A 20,958-nucleotide genomic window follows, 5' to 3' on the forward strand; every position below is an offset into this window, starting at 1 on the left:
GAAAAAAGGGCTCAGTGTCTAATAGAAAATAATGCTACAACTTTTTTATTACGTTTCACCACTGTAAGTAAAATATGAACTGCATACAGTGAGCTAAACTTTAGCATAAACACAAAGAATGAAGAGAGGAGAGTGTGTTTCGCAGGGCCTCTAGTCCAGTTTCTGGCATGGTCCTGTGTCAGGAGACGGAAGGGGGCCATGCAGGGGAGGCAGGGAGCATCTGCTGCTTTTCCAACAAAAAGTAATTTGGGGCCAGGCTGCAAAGATCAGCCAGCTAGCAAAGATATCTCCAGGACAGTAACATAAGACTGGCATCCTAAAAAAAAAACATTTCACTTCACCTCTTCTCCAACCATTCTTCCCATCACGCCCTCTCTCCTTTCACAGGCCTGCTAATATTAGTCAGGGTATTTGTCTGGTCATTAATGGCGACTTGAAGATGTCACCAATATCAGATAAATGTACCTTTTTATGTATTCGTTAGGCTCTTTTCCTGTCTTCCTCCTTATAGCGTCCTGTCTGGGCCATTAGGCTTGCTAAATTCCACTTTCTTGGTCAGAATAATAATGTATCTACAATCACTGCTGTTTCCAAAGGCTTAGGTACAAACTAAATAATCTCTATGCTTCAGTGCCCCAGGCATGTCTGGTCCCTGTCTGTAGTTTGTTCCTGCTGTGGGCAGTCTGAAATCAGTGATGATCTTGCTAAATTACATGATATGCTGATATAATTCCTTTCATGATTAGATGCTCTCCATCTCAGGGTCAATGTTACTATAATTCAACACAACTGCCAACACACACAGCCTATTAAAAATACAAATCATGATAATTCATCTGCTGGTGTGACACTGTTAATATCAGACATGTTATAAAACCTGGTAATCAGATGTCTGGACAAAGACATATGATACGAAAGCGCTCATTCTCTCTCACACGTTTGAAAAGGTCTAATTCAATACAGAAGTTAGGTCCTGTTTTTTTAGATACAGCTGATGAGATTTGAATGCAGAACATTGCAGTCTGCATTGTCTTATTCTGTGTTGTTTTGTGAACGCTTCTTCCTGTTGTTTTCCTCTTTCTGTTGCTTTGTTTTTGTGAGCATCAGCAGAAAACATTCCCTGGGGATGGTGCAAAAAAGAAAGGGGGGGGGCAATGCTTAATTAGGACAGTTACCTCCAGGCTTTCTAACTGAATTGAGTCAACATTTCAAGTGACTTCTTTGAGACATATGGTCAAACGAGGTGTAAATCGAGGAACAGCGAGCACAACACAGACCAAACAAACTTATTCAAAGTCTCTTTGAAGTGAAATGCAAGAGAGAATAATACAATTTAGATTCTGTTTCATGAATTCAGAAATATGAACTACATGGGAACCCAACACTTCAGTCCTCTCTCAGATATTAAATATTGCTGACTAGGGGGTAAGTTAGCCAATTAATGAATAATAAATGGGCTGGAATGCAACATTGTCATATCCTTTATAGGTCAGAGTGTGCTGAGCCAGGGCTGCTGGTACCGCTGGGCATCATGGTTAGATATTAAAGCATGGCAATCTCTATACAACTGTACCTCAGAGCCAAGTCAGCTGCTGCTTCAACCACACTACACGCAACATTAACGACAAGCTGAGAGGGCACAATAAAAGTTTTTTCTCTCCTGTTTCGGCAACTTCTCCTTCCCATCTCTCGCACAGTATTTTTTGCTTTTATCGCTGCTCATTAATCTTCACTCGATCATCATTCCCCTCTCTGTGCACAGCGTAAAGGCAGTCTTTTTTGAAGTCTGAAACAGCATCCTGCTAGTTTTAGCCCATATCTTCTTGTGCTAGGCAGGTTTGTGGGCGCTGATGATGGAATAACAATGGACACTGCACTTTCGCAAACAACAACAACAACAACAACAACAATGGGGCAATTACAGAGTAATGCTTCACAACTTCCACTTCATTCTCTGTTATCTTTATTATTCAGCTCCTCTTGAATCAGCTATTAAAGGTAATTAAGCGATTCATCAAGTCAGTTTCAATTACTGGGAGCTTGACAACTGCAGATTACAATCAGTAGGGGTGAGGGAAGAGACGGGGAGAGTGAGAGAGGGAGGCATCAAAAACGAAAGGAAAAAAAAGCAGAGAGAAAGAAAATAGATTAGAAGTACCAACAGATCAGGCAGCACTGAGATGGGCAGGAAGCTTCCCTGGGTGTCACGAGGTACTGTATGCACATGATGGTTTAACTTGTATAGTCTCCATTGAGCAACAGGCTTCATTGCTAGCAACCACTCATGTAGCTTTTGCTATGTCACTAGCTGGAGATCTTTGACACTGCATCAACTACACTGTCATTACTCTGTCATGGACTGGAAGAATTGTAATGTTTCAGCTAATAATGAATAAGAGTGCTCTGGCTATCATAATGGCAATCATACTACAGATACAGTGACACATTTGCTGTCTGATAGTGGCGTCTCATAATATAGCTTGTAATGTAGGATCATAAAACGTTCTCACTAGAGCCCCTAATTTATGACAACCAGTTACCAGCTCACTTTTAAAATAAGGTGTGTGTTGGTGCTAAGAGCATTTCAGGATGAGCGAACATTACACCGGTCAAAGGACGACTTCAATTTATGTTTGGCTGATTAACCCTACTCTCTGCTCGCAAAGCTTTACACATTAGGTTAAAGAATAATTCATCTGGGAGAAACTATTATGCCTCTTAGTTGCCCATTAGAGTCAGGTTTAATACAGTCTTGATGGCTATCATAAGTCTCCCAGCATAGGTTGTAATTGCTGGACTAAATACAGAAGAAATGGCCGTAACATGTATCTCATGGGGTAATATCCAAAGGGACACCTTCATCCCTAAGGTTCCTTTCATCAGTATATTAGCAGACTCCACAAGGTTATGTCACTAATAATTTCATTTTAACAAGATATAGCTGTAAAGAATTGGATTGGAAGACAATAATTACATTTCAAGTTTCAATCAAAAGACCTGATAGTATGTCTAATTTCCCCCATCTCGTTTATATTTATCTGCACACCACTTTTTATTTAAAGAAGCATGTGAAGCCAGTGTGCAGGTGAGAGCAGAGGAGATTACTGTGAAGAGATTTCCCATGAAAACACATTTTACACATTTTTATGGGGTTTATTCATACTCATGACATTGTACGTTATATGTTGGCATTCCATCACAATAGAACTGCCTGGGCTCACAAATTATTTTTGGCTCCAACATGCACCATCTTCTTCCCTGGCGCCCATGCAGAAGCCCTGCACTCCATTACTTTATGCTTACATAATCTACTGGGAACTAAATCACTTAGAACATAATGCAATGTATCTAAAAACAACTTAACATAAAATAGTGATGATACAGTAGTACACTGTTGGCTTCTTCCTAAAATTAACAAAAACACTTATGTCTTACTAACCATGAATATCACTAAAAACAACAATAAGTAAAGCTAATTTAAATTAAGCCAAACAAAGGAATGCAGCCAGCAGCACAGAGAAAATACAAGCAGGAAAGCAATAAAAAGGCAATAAAAAAACTCCCAAAACAATAAAAAGGACACCAGTCTGGACACTGTGCCTTTTTTTCTTCTCGTCCCTCATTTCAGTAGGCTAGGTCAAATGTAGATTTAAAAACTCATAAATTCCCATGTTGAAGCAAACAATGAGTAAACACTTACCTACTTACCTACTATCTAACAACTAGTTCTTCTTTTTCTCTGAGGATGTGCAAATACTTTTGGATCTTGCTAATCAAACTCACCAGATAGTAGTAATCTGACAATATTACAGTTTCTCATACCATAAAAGTATTGAATTACGATTTATAAGCTTAAGACACTACTACACTACTACGACATATCATTATTCAGCATACTGTACTGTATGTTGCAATATTAACATAGAAAGCAAATGATGTATCACAAACATATGGAAGAATTTGGTGTTTATGTTCATCTTGTTGATCATAGATCTTCAATTCTTACCTGATTTAAAAAAATTTGAATACCACAGATAAACAGATTAAACCGATATTTTTATTTTAATCGTAAGAATGCACACACCAGACGATTCAGTCAAGATGCAGGACCACACAACTGGCATTTATGAAACGATTTCAGAGTGGCAATTGACCCTTCACTAAGCCACGCCCCCTTTAGTTACTTTTATCACGGTGCTGCCACTGTCTATAACTGCACTCCCTGGAAAAATCTAATTTTTCGTAAAAGTTACCTTAGAAAGAAGGAGACAGTTTAGCAGTTGCATTTTACATTTGAAGGTTATATTCAGGCAGTAAAAGTCAACCACCGTATTACCTGACAACTGAGAAAGAGGACAACGATATTAAGGATCAACACTGTTCCTGTAAAGCTGGGTAGGTCTCTATTCACTACTACAGTACATTACAGTAGGTTTATATAACGTTACATTCAGTAGTAATTTAGCTAGCATTTAGCTATCTAACCTTACACTAGAACAATCCACAGCCTACATTTTTCTGGATTTGTTTTAGGTTTTGGAAAGGGAATAAATCGTACTTCTCCTTTCAATCTCTCTGGGTAGCGCTGTGATTGGCCAGCTGCGTATTCAGGGTGTGGCTTATCGAAGGGTCAATTCCAGCGACATGGGATCTCACAGAAACTTGTGTGAGTGATACCTGACTTCAGAAAAAAACAAATATGGCAGACTGTCGTCGTCAGTTGGTTGCACTTGTGTGTAATACTCTGAAAACTGTGGAACTCATGGCGAGACATACAGAATCAGCATGGCTTACACACTTATAGCGCGAGCAAGTAGACAGCACACAGCTGGTGACGCTTCCCAGTCAGCTTGCTCTCATTAGCTATTGCAGGTTTCTGCTCAGTATTCCATCCATGTTCCTTTCAAATTACAGGAAATAATCGGAGTAGCCATGATTTCTAATTGTAAAAATGAAACAAATTTACAATTTGAAATTAGGGAGACCGTTAACATTAAGAATATCTGTAAAACCGGTCTGTAAAACCTTCACATGACAGGATCATTTGGGCACATAATCTGTTCAGACCAGCCTCAGATGGGGAACACTCCTGTGATTGTTAGGAGGGGTGACCGAAAATTGGCCCAATTATCCTCTAGTGTGGGGCCTGCATAAGTAATTTTTTAAGTCTTTAAGTATTTTGCATACATACCCAGATTGGAGGAGGCCCTTCCTTCTGCAGCCCTGTCTTTCAAACCCTCAGCTATAGACAGCTGCTGTTCATGGTACTGCTTGGCCCTCTCCAAGTCCTGCATGCAGCGAGCAGCATGACCAAGTCCTGCATAGGCTCTCATCTCAATGGACTTTTCCTCTAGCTCCTGGGCGAGCTCCAGAACGTGAGTATGGTAGGACATGGCCTTGTCAAAGTTACGGTGATAGTGGTAGGCACTGCCCAGGTTACTATAGGCCCGAGCTTCCTCTCGTTTATTTTCCAGGGCTTTGGCAATGCCCAGGTGCTGCTCATGACATTGGACAGCATTGTCGAAGTCTCCCATGGCAATGTAGACGGCCCCCATGTTTCCTAGCTCACGAGCCTCAGACAGCTGATCCTTGGACTGCTTGGCCAGCAGGACACACTGTTTGTGGCTGGCTAGGGCATTTGGATAGTCCCCTATGGCTGTATATACATGGCCCAAGCTGCTCAGCGCCATCGAAGCAGCCTATGGATAGAGAGAAAGATAGACATCCGGTAAGAATAACAGCAAGGTAAAAGAATATAGGCAAATGAAAAAAGCCCCATTAATTATACCCACATTCCATCAACTGTGAGTAATTGTGATGCCTTTGCATTAAATGTCCCTTTTGCCAGAAGAACTGTACATCAAATGGAAAAACAGAAGAAAAAAATCTAAATTCCCAAATGTCTAACGAGGCTTACTGCTCAGAGACCAGAACAACAACAAACAAAACCTGATTTGATTTTGTCTTTGCTAAGTAACAAGGGGGGTAAAGCATGAATCAGATCAGCGCCACAGCAGGCTTGTTTTAAAGCCGTCAGTTTGCCCACTGCAATCACGCTTCATGGCGTGCCACCACCAATGGAACAAAGACACTGCTAATCAGGAGGGAGAGGAGAGGGGTTTTAGCTTCACACCAGAGCTGTGGGGGGCCAACTGGCTGACTGCTGGCAAGACCTCTTAAGCTAAGAACAGAGAGAACAATATTCTGTATTCTCTCATCCTCTCTATCTTTCATTTTCTCCACCTGTGAAAATAAAACTATACTAGACACTGGCTACAACTGCAAATGCAGTAAAATGGAGAGGTTTCACAAAATGCAGTCTTGACCTCCTATGTGACACTTTCACTGCAGGCTTATTAACTGTTTATACGGAGGGTAAACAGCTGGGAATTGGGGTCAGCTGTCTTTGTGTGAACAGATGTTCAATTAATCATGCAGGGCCAGCTAATAAAGCATCTCTTTCCTGAGGTCCCACGCTGCATCCTCCAGGAAGGGGGTTGGATGCAGGCCAGCAGAGAGGACAGACACCCTGGCAGTGAAGGCCACAGAACTGCCCATCTTGCCTAGCTTCGAGCCTCAGCAGCAGTGATGACCTGGGTCATCTTGGGAGCATTTAGAGCCAGACAACTAGAAAGTCAAAAGTCAGCTACAGTAATGGAAGAACTACTCAATGTAGTTTCAGCTGTTAAGATGTTTATGAAAGCACTTTTCATAGCCATATGATACAAAACTGGCCACTGACACAAAACTGATTGTTTTGGGCTTTAGAGGAGGCATGAGGCATCATCTTAAATTCGAAATTTACATAGCTATTATTCCACAAATACATTGAGATGTAATTTGAAGAAATGTGCCCGTAGAGCAGGAGATATTTTTACTTTGCTCTTGCGCCACATTATAAAAATATCGAGCCCTCTGAATAAATGAAAAGCAAGGGCATTGTTGAGAAAAAAAAAATCAATACAAGAGAACACTTCTGAGGACGCTTATGAATACTCTTTTCTTTGAATCTTTCATACATTCTTTCTCTAAACACACACATACACCCCACCTACCTATCTTTCCTTCATTTCACATAGCTGCTGATGCCTGGAACCAATTACCTGCTGACATAAGGACTTCAAGCAGTTTGCTCAAGTTTAAAGACTCGACAAGGCATTATACAGGCCCAGGGAGGCAATTACCCTCCGTCACAACTGTTGCTGTTTCATGTTCCCAGATAGCCTATCTAGGGCTGCTCAATTACATGTGCCTTTTGAAGCTTTGCTCCATCTCTCCGACTCAAACTTCCAGTTTTCTGAGCAGAAAACTGAGAGTATTCCTCATCTCTGTCTGTCTTCAACCGAGCGCAATGGGAGACACAGGGAGAGAAAGCGAGAGAGGGAGCGCAATCTTTCTCCAGTTGAGATGAGCTGCTCTTGTGATCAGTGTCCCTCTAAAGTGAGACTGCAACGCTGCATTTTCTCCTCAGATGGAAGCCAAGATAGGCAGATAATGAGGAGCCAGCCTTGCCAGTCACAGAGGATGCACTGTGTTTGGCTCAGGGACAGACACTGGGACCATATCTCTCTCACTTCTGACTGCATCCCTCTCCCTCCACTGCTCATTTTGACTCCCCACCAGTATCGCAAAATAACATTCCATCTGGGAGAGAAATAATTGCCTGAAATACATGTTTTTTTCCCAAATTGACTTCATTCTAATTTGATTCCATTTCTTTTCTGCACTTATCTTTCCTCCCTCCCTGTTCTTACTCTCTCCCCCCACTTCTCTCGATCCATCTGCAGAGTCAGATCTGATTGTGTTTACAGAGTCCAGCCCTTCTCCGGATGTGTGCTGATTTGATTAATCCTAACGCCATGCTTTATAAACTGTTGATAAACCGCTGGCTCTTATCAGCAAACACATTTTGCACCAAAGATCTCCTAATGAAAGGTAAACTAGTTCTGCCTGGGAGAGATGGGAAAAGGAAGAGAGAAGAGAGGCAGCAGGGGAGGGCTGAGATGACATGTTAATCAGAAATGCTTGGCTCGAACAACATTATTCCATTTCTTTCCTCTTACAAGGACAGCGACTAAGGATTCCTTGCCGATTCTCTTCTGTCAGCCTCCTCTACTAAGTATGTTTATATTCTGCAGCACATTAGAGAAATGGCTGCTTTCATAGCACATGCTAGAGGTAATGTATTGTACTTAGCATGATTAGGCCCTTATGTCATGCAGCAGAGCTGCTCTTGATGGCTGAGCTTGGTGCTATGCAAGATCTGTGACTCTGACCTGTTTTATGTCTTACCCTGAGATTCCTGCTTACCACTTCACTGATGTGTTGAGCGTTGTGGTTCTGCCTTACCTTGCAGCCGTGTGAATACTATGCCTTTGGAAATCAAAAACCTTATTTTGCTTTGTAAATATGAACTCTGATATACTCAAAACAGCCCAGGTTAGCAGAGCTTATTGGACAACCCTGATTGTCATGGAGATGTAAATGGTTGGATTAGGGCCCTCCAGGCCTGGTTTAAGAGACTACCACTACTACGTTCATTAACACAGGTGTGGAATCCCCTTACAGGTCGACAGAAATTGGCTAACAAAGACATGAGCAAGTGTACAAACAAGCATCCACTGCTCTGACATCAACTACTTTCATGAAAAAGTACTTGCCTGGTGCTTCTTTGATTGCACTTGCAATATATACTTCATTTGAGCCACACTTCTCCACTGGTTTGACTAATTCAAACTGAACAGACATCAAGGTACGAATTGATGAAACCCAATGTTATTAAGATAACAGTTTTATTAATTGAATACATGTAAGTATTAGGGCTAACCCCGAATAGTCGAAGATTCTATGCTTCGATGGGCGGAGCCTGATTCGACTGTCAATCTCACAGTCGAAGCTTCACAGCAAAACAAGGATCATGGCATTCTGGCGATATTGGGGTGCTCAACATCTGATTTTACAGTTTTCTCCCAATAAGTTAATATACAGCCTATTACAATATACATAAATACACAATAATAAATAAATAAATAAAAATTTCAATAATAAATCCAAAATTGCAACCCTAACCCTGGATGGATGTGCAGACTTAGCGTGTATGTGTGTAGTGGCAGACGAGGAGCCCCAGCTTCACTGGTGTTGTGGCGAGTTGTCCGCACCTTGCGGGACTTTCGGATAATTTATCACAAGTGATGAACCACACACAGAATATTCTATCGTTTTTAAATAGCCGGTATTATTATTATTAAAATAGACCTGAGAGGAACCGGTCTTGTGCATGCTGTTGTCGGCAACACGGCATGTACGCAAAACTCCAGTGAAGACCAGTGAACGGCAGGCGAGAGAGAGAGAGAGAGAGAGAGAGAGAAAAGGGTCTTCAATAAGCGTCAGCGTAGCTGGAAATTTACAGTTTAAGTTGAGACTGCAGCTCAGCAGCTTCTCAAGATTAAAGCGGACCCTCGGACACAAAAATGGACTTGACGATTCTGATTCGACTATGTAAATCCTTATTCAGGGACAGCCCTAATAAGTATACACATTTTCTGATTGCCACACGGAAACTGAAAGGATGTAAAAGAGGGCATGGAAGTGAGAGAGAAGCAGGCTTGGGAGGTGTAAGGTGTTAAAGAGCCCACAGTTTGCCCTCTGTCCAAACAGCATGTCCTGCAGGGGTGTATGGCAGCCACTACTTCAGTAAAGTGCTGTTAATGGGATTATATGGGAGAGGAGTCAGGAGGGGATGGAGAACAGGTCTGATACCATTACCAGAGAGGTGGGAACAAACTCGTCTTTCACTGTCCCAATACAGATGTTAGGCTTTTAGCCTGGAAAAAGCAATTCTTTCAACTGGCAACTGCACTCACTGGAATATATGTATGTATGTAATAAATATATGATGTTACATTTCTCAATAAAACCTTGTTTTGAATGTGGCATAAAATTTCTAAACATAGGCAATGTCTAAAGCACAGTACAACAAATATAAATACATACATAATAAAATGAGTAAGGTTTATGAATTAATCGTTTAATCAATAAGAGAGTCAGAAAATAGTGAAAAATGTCCATTGCAACTTCCCAGAGCTCAAGGGTGACATCTTCACATTGCTTGTTTTCTCTGACCAACTGTGAACATCTCAAAATAATCTCAATTTACAGTCATATGCCACTGAGAAAAGCAGCAAATCTTAATTTTAAGAAGCTGGAACCAGCAAATGTTTGTCAATTTTTGCTTGATAACTGACTAAAGCAATCAATTGTTTTCTGTTGATTGACTAATTTATTAATGCGTTGTTTTTGAGTAAACACTACTATTTAATGAGACAAAAACAAAGTGAAACAAACAAGGAACTGTGATACCAGTCACTTCAAAAAGATGACCCTTGTGACTGAAATCACTCCAGCTCATCATATCAACACTACACACACATAATCTATTTATTCCATTGCACCCACTCAAACACACACACACACACACACACACTCACACATATACACACAACAGCTGTCTAATTAAAAGGCAGTGCAGAGGGAAGGTGAGGAGGACCATGCACCAATGTTTCCCTTAACAAGCTGGGCTCAGGCAGCAAGTGGAGATGGCTGGCAGGGAACAGAATCACACACTAGAGGGAGAGGGAGCAGGGCGTGGGGGGGGGGGGGGGGGGGGGGGGGGGGGGGGGGGGGGGGGGGGGGGGGGGGGGGGGGCAGATAAAAGGCTACGGGATAGATCGTGTTTGAAGGATGAGAGAAGAGAATGACATCCCCAGGGCGAGGATGTCTTCAGATCTGAGTTCACCTGCTAGCGATGCATTTTGACAAAAACGGAAACATCTCAACTGTAATAAACTCAAGAGACGAACAGGCCAGTCAGAGAGGCTTTCAAAGGAGCTTGAAAGATGCTTTCTTGAGATACATGTTCTCTGTGTGAGTGTGCGGGGAAAAAAACATGTATGTGCATGTGTGCATAAACGAGAGAGAAAAGGGGGTTTTATAGAGGAGGCATGCTGGTGATTTCTGTGTACAGGTTGGGGGCGGGGAAGGATATGATAAAATAGTCAGCTGGTTTTATGGGTGTATACTCCATTCTCACCCTCTTGTGTTTGCACACAGATACAGATCCTATGGGAGCCACCATTAGATCAGCCAAATGACTACTTCTCTGCCATATCAAAACCTTCTGCTTTTTTAAGCAGGCAAATGCAGTGCTCTGCCAAGCGAGGGCAGGTACAGCTGTGCCTGATTGCTCTCGTTCATACACACATTCACGAGCACACATGGACACACGAATGCACACACATACACACAGACACAGAAGGATTCAGTGGTCCACTGTGGCTGATAAGCCCAACACAGGCCAAATCAACTTTGCTTCCTATGGAGCCAAATAACAGAACCCTTTCTCTGTACCTTTCCAAGTATTGAAATAATATTCATGAAAGTCATAGCTCTGTTGTTTCCAGAATCACAAATCAATGCAAAACAGGCAGTGTCCTCAAGTATACCTTTGGAAAGCCTACTGGTAGAAAAGCTCTGTTTATTTGTTTCAGAAAAAAACAGATGCACATATCATAGGTTACCTGGCTGTCAACCAATTTCTATAATCAATCATCAGAGCTAATCTGATCTATTAACAGTGATGAGATACCAGTGGAGCCACTTGTTTATCTATGACCTATGTGACCTCCAGCTCATAGATAAATGACGCCAGAGGGCCTGTAGCTTGATAATTCCTTTAGCTTTCACAGGACACGTTCACAAAGGATTGATTGTCACTAAAGGTCAAGCTACGGGTAAGGGCACTCGTGACAGCTACTACGCTGTCTGTTAGACTGTCTGCTGCTCAAATGGTCACACATCCACACATACTCAGAGGCAAGCAGACAGATGCACTAACACCCATGCAGTATTACATGAAGTAAACTAAAGATACAGAAAAGCTGCACTGCAGGGAAAAAGCAATGTTTTGGTCTAAGCTGTGGGTAGTGGTGCCAGGCAAATGGCAGATCATTTGTGGTTACTCCAGAGACCCAGTATACATTCACTCACACATCCTTACACAGAAACACAAAGTAATACACAAATATACAAAATGCATCCCGGAGCTTTGTGGTTTCTGCCTGTGTGAGTGTGCGCACAATAGTGCCTTTGCGTGAATTTGTGCATTTATACTAGGGCATCTATGCTCTAGTATGTGCTTGTGTGTTTGCTTGAGGCGATATTGTGCATGTTGGTGGCACACAGGCAGCCGAGAGGAAGAATCACAAGAGACACAGAATAAAATTGGATCTGACAGTCTCTATTGGCGTCGGTGGAAAATTTGACTGTTCCATTCAAGTGGTGTGAGGGTTTGATATTTCAAACTCCCTCTCTCTGACAATACGCTAGACAAAACAAGGTTTATATAGATGGCCAAATGTTAAGTGAGGAAAAGAGAGGGAGGGTGAGACAGTAACTGAGCTGAAGCTTGACTCCACCTTTCCAGTCCTCACACCCCCTACCTCAGTCCCTGCACCTGTCCCCTGTGACAGGATGTCAGCATTGTTCAAATGCAAAAACAGTCCTCCTGCCTTTTGATATAAACACATGAATCTTAAGTGTGGTTGAGGAGGAAATTGAAGAGCTGGCACACTGGGGAAGCGGGGCACTGTGAATGAATCTTAATGTACTCTAAATCAGAGCAAAGCCTTGAAGGGCTGCACGGGGCTGCTGTTTATTTCTGTACTAAAGTCAAATCTCCACGGGCATAGCTGTGTGATGCCTGCTGGTACAGGGAATCAATTCTTGAGAGACCTTGTGGTGACAGAAGGGGAAATCACAGTGGTGCTTGAAAGTCACTACAGGAGGGGTTTGAGGTAAACATCAAGGTTTGCCACTTTGCAAGGCCTCAAGCTAGGGACATAGCAGAGAGATACGCATAATGCTGTGGAGAGTGGACCACTCCTACTTTAAACACTAATAGGGGTCGGGAGTAGTTAAAGTGAAACAGTTGAATGTGATCAGAAATGATTGTACTGATCAAAAGTATGCTACTTGTTGGCAGCTGAAATATTTTGAGCTAAAATAGAGAGATCCAAAGTCTATGCAGGTGGGATAAGTAACATGCCATGGCTCTCAAGTTAGATTAACAGGGAGGCAACATCTGATGATACAACGTCATTTTCAAAGCCTATCCATTATAAGCTAATTTACTGTTGTTATGGCTTCCTGCTGGGTCTGAGGACACATTGCCAAATATAGCAGAGCTTGTAGGCCCCCACTTGCATCTGAGAGCATTCAGCAGGAAGCCGGGCAGTCAATCCAAGGACGCAGGAATCCAGGGTTATTCAAGGGCGTTTTGGAGGCCTAGGGATGGGAGGCACTGTCCCTGTCAGCCCACACAGCCGGACAAATCAGGCCTGACATATAAGACTACATAGTCCAACCCTATTCAGTGGTACACAAAATAATCTATTTGTTAGGTGGCGGAGAGGAGAGGAGAGGAGAGGAGAAGAGAGCAGAGGAGAGGATAGGAGAGATAAGAGAACACAGGTTAAGGTCTGAGGACCAAGATCAATATGAGCTGGCCAGAGCTGTTGCCTGGAGCAGCCAGACACAATGAAAGAGATGAAGAGTGACAACCAAATGTTCACACTCTCAGCACCTCACCGTTCTCTTTGAGAAGAGAGACAGAGCTTTTGTGCTGCTCTTCTCTAATCCATCGGCAACAGCGAGTAACTCATGCCTAATGGGTTTACACCAAATCAGATTTCTGTGAAATAGAAGGGTGCATGGCTGCTTTCAGTTGCTTTGTTTTAAAGTGTCCTTTTCTTTTTTGGTATATAAAGGTGAGCTTCGCAAGATGACTGTAAAGTTAAAGTAGATCAATGATGGAAGTAGTAAAGAGAAAGAATTGGTATGGCAAACAAGTTGATACGCTGTCATCTACTGTATGTATGATATACCTCTGTCACCTTCTCAGTTCTCAGTTCTTTCTTTTCCTATCTAAGAAAACCTATGTTTTGTGGTCAATCAGGTCAACTGCAGTGAAAGAGAGATGATGCTGCATTCCTGGTACCTGTTCAACATGATAAACTAGTGACTGCCACAGGCCAGAAGGCTCAAGTCTTGTGGTTTTAGTGTAAAACAGTTGTTCTCCTGTGAGTGAAGTTAACTCAGTGAACTGCATAATTGAACAGTTTGACTGTTAAAAGACAACCATGACAGCTTTGCACTGTCCATGAGACAAGCAGCTGCTGCTGCTGCTGGAAATGCTCTGACAAACCGGCAAACCCACTGTACACAACCAGTCCAGCAGGTCAAATAAAGCTGGCGGCGAGCTGGTGAAGAAACAGCTAAAAGGAGAGTGAATCCTACACCTAGATTTATCAGGTAGCTAGAAACATGACTCCTAATGAATGCTAATGTTGCTCTGTGTCAGCTGATCATTTAGGATATGTCAGATGTTGAGTAGCTAGACTTCTAAATGTATTACTTATTAATGAAAGTTGAAGGTGATCAAATAAGTAAAGGAACATCATAGCCTTTGTGAGGCAACAATGTAAATTTACAAAATATATTGTGCATGCTCAGTATATTCAAAGCCAGCCCTGTTGACAGACCTAGGTATACCTAATGTATTGTAGAACCTAGTGAAGCTCAATGTTTTCTTCTGTTCAATCCTCTTCACAAAAAAGGAATGTCTATAAAAAAAAAACAAACATAACCCCCATTAAAACAACCTCCCATCTCTCACCTGTAAGTTAAACAGCCAGCTCTATCATGTCTTCTACTGACTCTTGTCATCATGCTTGAAGTGTTGGGCAAATAAATCTGCAATGACATGCAGCTGAGAGAATGAAAGGACCTCGTTCTACCTCCAGCCCAGCACACAAGCCATTTAAATCTCTTCCTCCCTCTGTGCTTTTCTTCCCCAAATGTAATTACAAGCCTGGTGAGGGTGGCCACTGTGGCCTGGGCAGCCTGCAGAACACAGCATCAACACCAGCACTTGGTGTGATCAAAAGACCAGGCTGTCCCTCCAAAGCACCTCCGCACCTCACTGCTCAAGACTGTGGCTCTTCCAAGAGACACCAGACTAACCCCATGCTTTCAGCACCACTGGGTCCTTCGCCTTAGCTCCAGGCGGACAGAACTGGTCCAACTGATAAGAACTAAAAAGAGGATCTCACTACTGGGCTGTATTATTACATCCATGAACATATTATGCACGAATGCACACATCCACACAAATGCACCAAAACCCGTGCACACACACTACCGCCCACTGTGAGAGAGATTTAAGACCATGAGGATGGTAAGCTCCCTTAGTGCAGCATGATGGAAACCAAATCCCAGGAACATTCCTTTCCATGTCCCATGCAAGACACATCTGCCTCCTGGGGTGACTGCGACCCTATACTGAATGTGTGTGTGTGCGTGTAAAGGCAGAAGGATCAAAACCAGAATTTCCTAATTAGTTTCCTTAAGTCCAATATTTCCCAGGACAGTACAGCAGAGCTCCACTGATGCCATTGATTTGCAGGTAATATGGACTACCAAAAACCAGGCAGACAGAAAGATAAAGATAATGGCAGATGAGAGATCAAGGTTGGGCCAAGTTGTAGAATGGGGTATGGTGTAGATGAGACAGGAAGAGACGATCAGAAAATAATTGTTGCTTTTAAGGCTTGTTTTCCGTGAGATGTTGGGCCACCTGCCAGTGAAGTCTCCAGCTGTGAGCACACGCCACAGGACTCTGATTGACAGGAAGAGTAACTAGTTGCTAGCAGGTGCCCTGATTGTATCTCTCACCCCTGGCAGCATAGAAGCCACAGTGATGGGCTTTTGTTACAGCCCTTCAGCCACAAATTAAGTTGGCATCTAAGCTGAGCCAGCCGAGATGTATGTTTGCTTAGAGCTGCTTTCTGCTCCTACAACCTGCCCAGTGCCCACAAAAATCACACAAACTCACATCTGTCTCTGCTACTTTAACAAAGGCCTTCTGAGGAGAAAAAGAGCAACACATCCTAATGGATAAAGATACAGGGAGGGAAAAGAAGTGCTCAGGGAATAAGGAGGAAGAAAAAGACATAGAGCAGAAAGGGGACTATGTTTACAAAACACTCTGCAGGGACTGTATTGGAATTTGAAGGCCCAATTTTTCTGGAATGCCTGTTGTGTCCAGGTCACGCAATGTAAGAAGGGGGATTTGCGTAGGAGGAATACTTGGCTCTACTAAACTCTCCCCACTGAGGACAAGCTGAAGCTAAAAGAAGGTGCTCAAGGAGGGGGAAACTTTGTATGCCAAGCAAGAGCTGAAGAGTGTCAGCTGACTCAAAGCAGACACATAAGCACCAATCGAATTCTACTTCCACAAGTCAAGAGCAAGAATGATAGGAAAAACACCACTGTGACTTCAAACAAAGTGGATTTCTGTCTGTGTTAGATTGGCCTCTTCACACTGGAGTGACGGAGCAATCACAGGCCACTTTGCCCTGCCATTAAGTGACAGGTTGCAGGCTTCCCAGCCACAGCATATGCCTAACTGCTGTTTAACAAACGCGAACCGACTAGTTTAGAGGACCTAAGAAAAAGGGAGAAAGGAAAGGCAACGGAAATGAGAAAGGAAGGGTGAGAAGGAGGAGGGGGTTAGAAGTATAGCTGAGCCAACACCAACAATTATTACATGACTCATCCCACATCTGCAGCCACAAATGGCTCAGGCCTAAACTGAGGTGGACTGTAATCTGAGCCAAGCAAAAGTCCGCTGAGCAGTACAGCCAATGGACAGACTGATATGTACACTGGAGACTAAATAAGACTAGACCCTTTACGTAACACATCTTCCTGTACTATGCATTACTCTTACACCTGTCCAATAAGACTCTGACAATGGTTTCTTTGAATTTAGTTTCTGTTCATAATAAGTCTTCTTGTAAATTTGGGTACTACACAAAGGCAACCTGGTTTAATGACACACTGACCCAGACACAGAATCCTATTTGTGCAGTCTCCTCATTTCAGTGTCTGCAAGTACATCAGTGTGTGTATACATAGTATGCAATAAATAAGTGGAGTACACACTAGAGACAAGCCCATAAAACTCATCATCTCTGGGAACATGAGATTCCGACACAGCCCGGATAATAACTATAAAGCGATTCTTCTCTGTTGAATCTCTTCAGAACTGCAGGCGTACATGTGCAAACACACAAACTGCATACACATACAAAGACAACACTGAAAAGGTCCCCTTTGTCTGCTCAACACTGATGAAAAGCTACCCACTGCGAACTTCAATCACATTTTGAAAATGAGTTGGAGACGTGCTGTAACCCCGACAGTGTCATTAAGCCTGTCAGTCAGTCCCCCCTGGAGTTTGGGGAGGAGAAAAACGCCATTGGCCATCTTTAGTGCGCGTGTAGTCCTAAACTAGACCCGCAGGTACTAAAAGCCCCTCCTGTGCTGGATCTATGTCTGACACTAGCATAATGAAGCTATATGATTATGAATTCTGCCTTGTATGTCCATAAACCTCCAAATGTCAAACATCCAGACAAAGGAATCATGCATATTCTAATGGTGTTCAGGGTAGATGATAGCTGAAATCCTATCATATATGTTCCCATGCATTACAACCCACACGGTGCAGACACACAGCCTCACACACAAACACAGAGACACACACAATCTAAGATAAGCCTCCACATGCTGTCAGAGGCTGGTGTGTGATTGGCCTCTGTGGAGCTACTGCTTTTCTCATCATTAACTCTTCAGAGGATCACACTACTCTAATCACGCTAAGCCTCTCTGAATGGCGATGAAGTCAAAAACGTGCCCATGCACATATTCACAGATGCCCAACTCATTACGCACACACACACATAACAACATTCACTTTTTTCATCACCACAATCACTAAATGTAATACATACAAGCAGCTGTGAGCAGTCTGTAGAGAAGCAAGTCTGATAGCAAACACTGCATGGCCATCTCGCCAGGACCTTCTAAATCTAAGAATCACTTCTATAGTGAAGGGTGTTTATTTCCACTGAGTTTGGGGACCTCACTTTTTCGAAATTATAATTTTGAATTAAGAGCTTTTACTTTGAAAAATTCTGAAAGACATTCAAAAGAGTATGTGGCTTGCTTGACACACCTCATAAAAAAACCTTAGGAAACGTGAGATTGGCTTCCCCTAAATGAGAAGGGCAGAAATTTCCTCTGCCAGGAGATGCTGGGAAATTACATCAAGCGTCCATAGGTTGAGTGTGTGGATGTGGATCAATCACTGGGACGCACACACTGCAGCACGTGATTTATTGTGAGTATGTGACACAGTCTCTTCATAGTTCATTTGCTGAAGAGGGAAGAAAATATACACGCTTAATGGGGGACCAAATACACAACCCTAAGATTGAAATGCCTGTGCACTACTGACCACGCTAACGGAGAACCCAACAAATGTTTTTAAATGATCAAACTTATCAAACTGTCGACCCCTGACCTACCGTATTAATAACAATGAAACATGAGATACTGCTAGATATTCAGCACTTCTTTAGAACTGAACATAAAACTCTTACAACTCTGTTTCAACACATTAGTTTCTAACATACAGTATATCAAACCTGCGTAATGACGATAACTCCCTTTCAACAATTCACTACCACACTGAAGGATGTGAGCCCAGTCTCGTCGAGTGTACCCCACTCTAGCTCTGCACTGTTCTCTACTGTATTTATTAATTCTGCACGTTCAAATTGCACCAAACGCAACACTGCACCCCGTTGGGTCTGCGGTAACACACCCGCTAAATTTCGAGTCAATTGGATGAACGGTCCTTGATATAATCGAAATACACCCTCTTTATTAGAGAGATGTAAGCTTTATGAGTAGCAGTGAGTAAATGGCATTTTTTTAACCTGGGATTTCTCTCATGAGCAACAGATCTTATTGCTAGAGGTATTGTGGTTTTATGTAGCCTGATAGAGGAAGTCTGTAGGCACCAATCAGAGCTGAAAAAAGCACTGCCACCTCCTCTGCATGTTGTTCAGGTAAGCTGGCTAAAATATGCTTTTATTTTGAGTTAACATTCTCCAAAAAATAGGCTAGAATTCAACATCAGACAAAGATAAGACAATATGGGCCAGATTTACTAAAGGTTTGTATGAGTAAAAACGTGTGCAAACTTGATTTCACCAGCAAATTAACATATAAGCTGATCTACTAACAGTGTGCACGGAGTATGACATCTTTCAAAAGTGCACCTGTTGTTCATTTACTAATTTTGACTTAATGAATATGCAATTTGGGGCATTTCAATTTTATTGTGAAAAATAATGGGAAGGTAACATGCAAATACATTTATTTACTACACTCAGTGTGATCTAGCAAGCCTAAAAGTAATTTCATGTGAGTGCAACAGCATCTGTATTTAATACGTTTGAAAGGAAGGTGCAAACCGCCAAGTGTTGCGCAGAGATGGCTGCTGTTATCATTGCGAGAAGGAGACACAGTCATAATGAAAAAAAACTCAGAGAAATTAACAATATTAGATAATATTATTCTATATCCAATATATAGAAATAAAATTATTTAGTTTTATTTATTCCATGAACTATATGAATTTAATTGTTTTTTGTATTTCCCTTGAAGCTTTGGCAATACTTGTATTAACATTCATACCAATAAAGCAAATTTGAATTGAGAAAGGTTTTTTCCATTCTGTTGTCATCTGCGCAATAATTCTTAGCTAATCACCCATAACAGGTACTACAATTATAGATGCAATATTTTAGAATGCACACGCAATTTAGTACTCTTTATTCAGGGTGTTAGTAAAACCGGTCCTATTTGTAGTGAAAATAATTTGCCACAGTGCGTCAAGTATCAGGTCTCGATCAAGGAAAGTAAACATGATTTTAAGTTGAATTAGTCATTAATAATTCAGTAATTTAAACACAGCATTTGTATTTCTATTGAAAACAAAACCTACGCCCTTGCCCATGGTCACCAAACAGCACTAATCTCATAAAAGTATGTGTGTGCAATTTTGCTATTTGTGTGTGGCATCACAAGAGAACAACCCCTTCAACCTAAGATGGCCATACCTTGCCACAGGCAAAAGCCAATGGTTGCAATTAAATCTGCTGAAAGCACCAGCAGTCGCTACTTTTCAAAACTGAGTCTGGCTACAATAAAATACCAGAGCAGTCTTTACCTCTGGGCCCTCTGCTGAATATTTTACAACCTTGATTCCACTTGGTCCCTTTCTTTATTTTGGATACACATTCAAGAGCATTTTCTGAGGTTGATGTGTAGCCAGCTAAGGCTTGTCTCGGCTGTTATTTAGAGACCATACTGTGTGTGCTGCAAGGTCAAGTATAAGCAGAACCCATAGGCCTCCGTCCCCACCTAAGATGGAGTACTTTCATTTCACTCACTTGGGGCATCGTATTTTCTCTCCATTTTATTGCTTTCTCTGAGCGCTTTCCGCAAAGATACATTCCACCTCCTCATACAGACACAGGGCTCCCGTCCAAGAGAGAGTGGGGAAGGTCTGGATACTGGGCCACAGGAACAAGAATGCTGACACTGCTCTAACTCGGGACAAAAGCTAAAGATGAGAGTGGAGAGCGACAGAGAGCAAGTCTCAGTGTATAGGAGTTGTTAGGAGGCGTGAGCCGAGCCAAACTGAGGAGCTATAATCCGTGTCTTTGGCATGTTGTCAGGGAGTCTTGCAGAAGACCATTTCCTCACTCTGCAAAAATGCTGTCTCCTACATCCTAGTGTGGACCACAGCTATATATAATGCAAACATCAAACGCTTGTAGCTGCACTGACCTCTCTCTCCCTAGGAGACCCCTTGTTCCCCTGTAATACAGAAACCATTCCCCAAACACACACACAGAGACTGATCCAAAACTCCACCGCACCATCTGAATTTCACCTTATCTCTAAGGACAGGCTCATCTCTAT

General features: G+C 42.2%; 1 protein-coding gene across 5 annotated transcripts in view; it reads right to left on the reverse strand.

Annotated features, from left to right (window-relative positions):
* The window catches only part of LOC123961053 (tetratricopeptide repeat protein 28-like), a 168,209-nt gene that overhangs the window by 29,694 nt on the left and 117,557 nt on the right, over window positions 1-20,958 (reverse strand). For 4 of the 5 annotated variants that reach the window (XM_046036154.1, XM_046036155.1, XM_046036156.1 and 1 more), the window contains one exon: window positions 5,192-5,699. In XM_046036154.1, coding sequence (XP_045892110.1) covers window positions 5,192-5,699 — 508 coding nt within the window. Of the gene's footprint in view, window positions 1-5,191; window positions 5,700-7,055; window positions 7,397-20,958 lie in introns of those variants that run through there. The other variant, XM_046036159.1, reaches the window with a different exon arrangement.

This window comes from Micropterus dolomieu, linkage group LG21 (assembly GCF_021292245.1).
Source record: "Micropterus dolomieu isolate WLL.071019.BEF.003 ecotype Adirondacks linkage group LG21, ASM2129224v1, whole genome shotgun sequence".
Classification (NCBI taxonomy): domain Eukaryota; kingdom Metazoa; phylum Chordata; class Actinopteri; order Centrarchiformes; family Centrarchidae; genus Micropterus; species Micropterus dolomieu.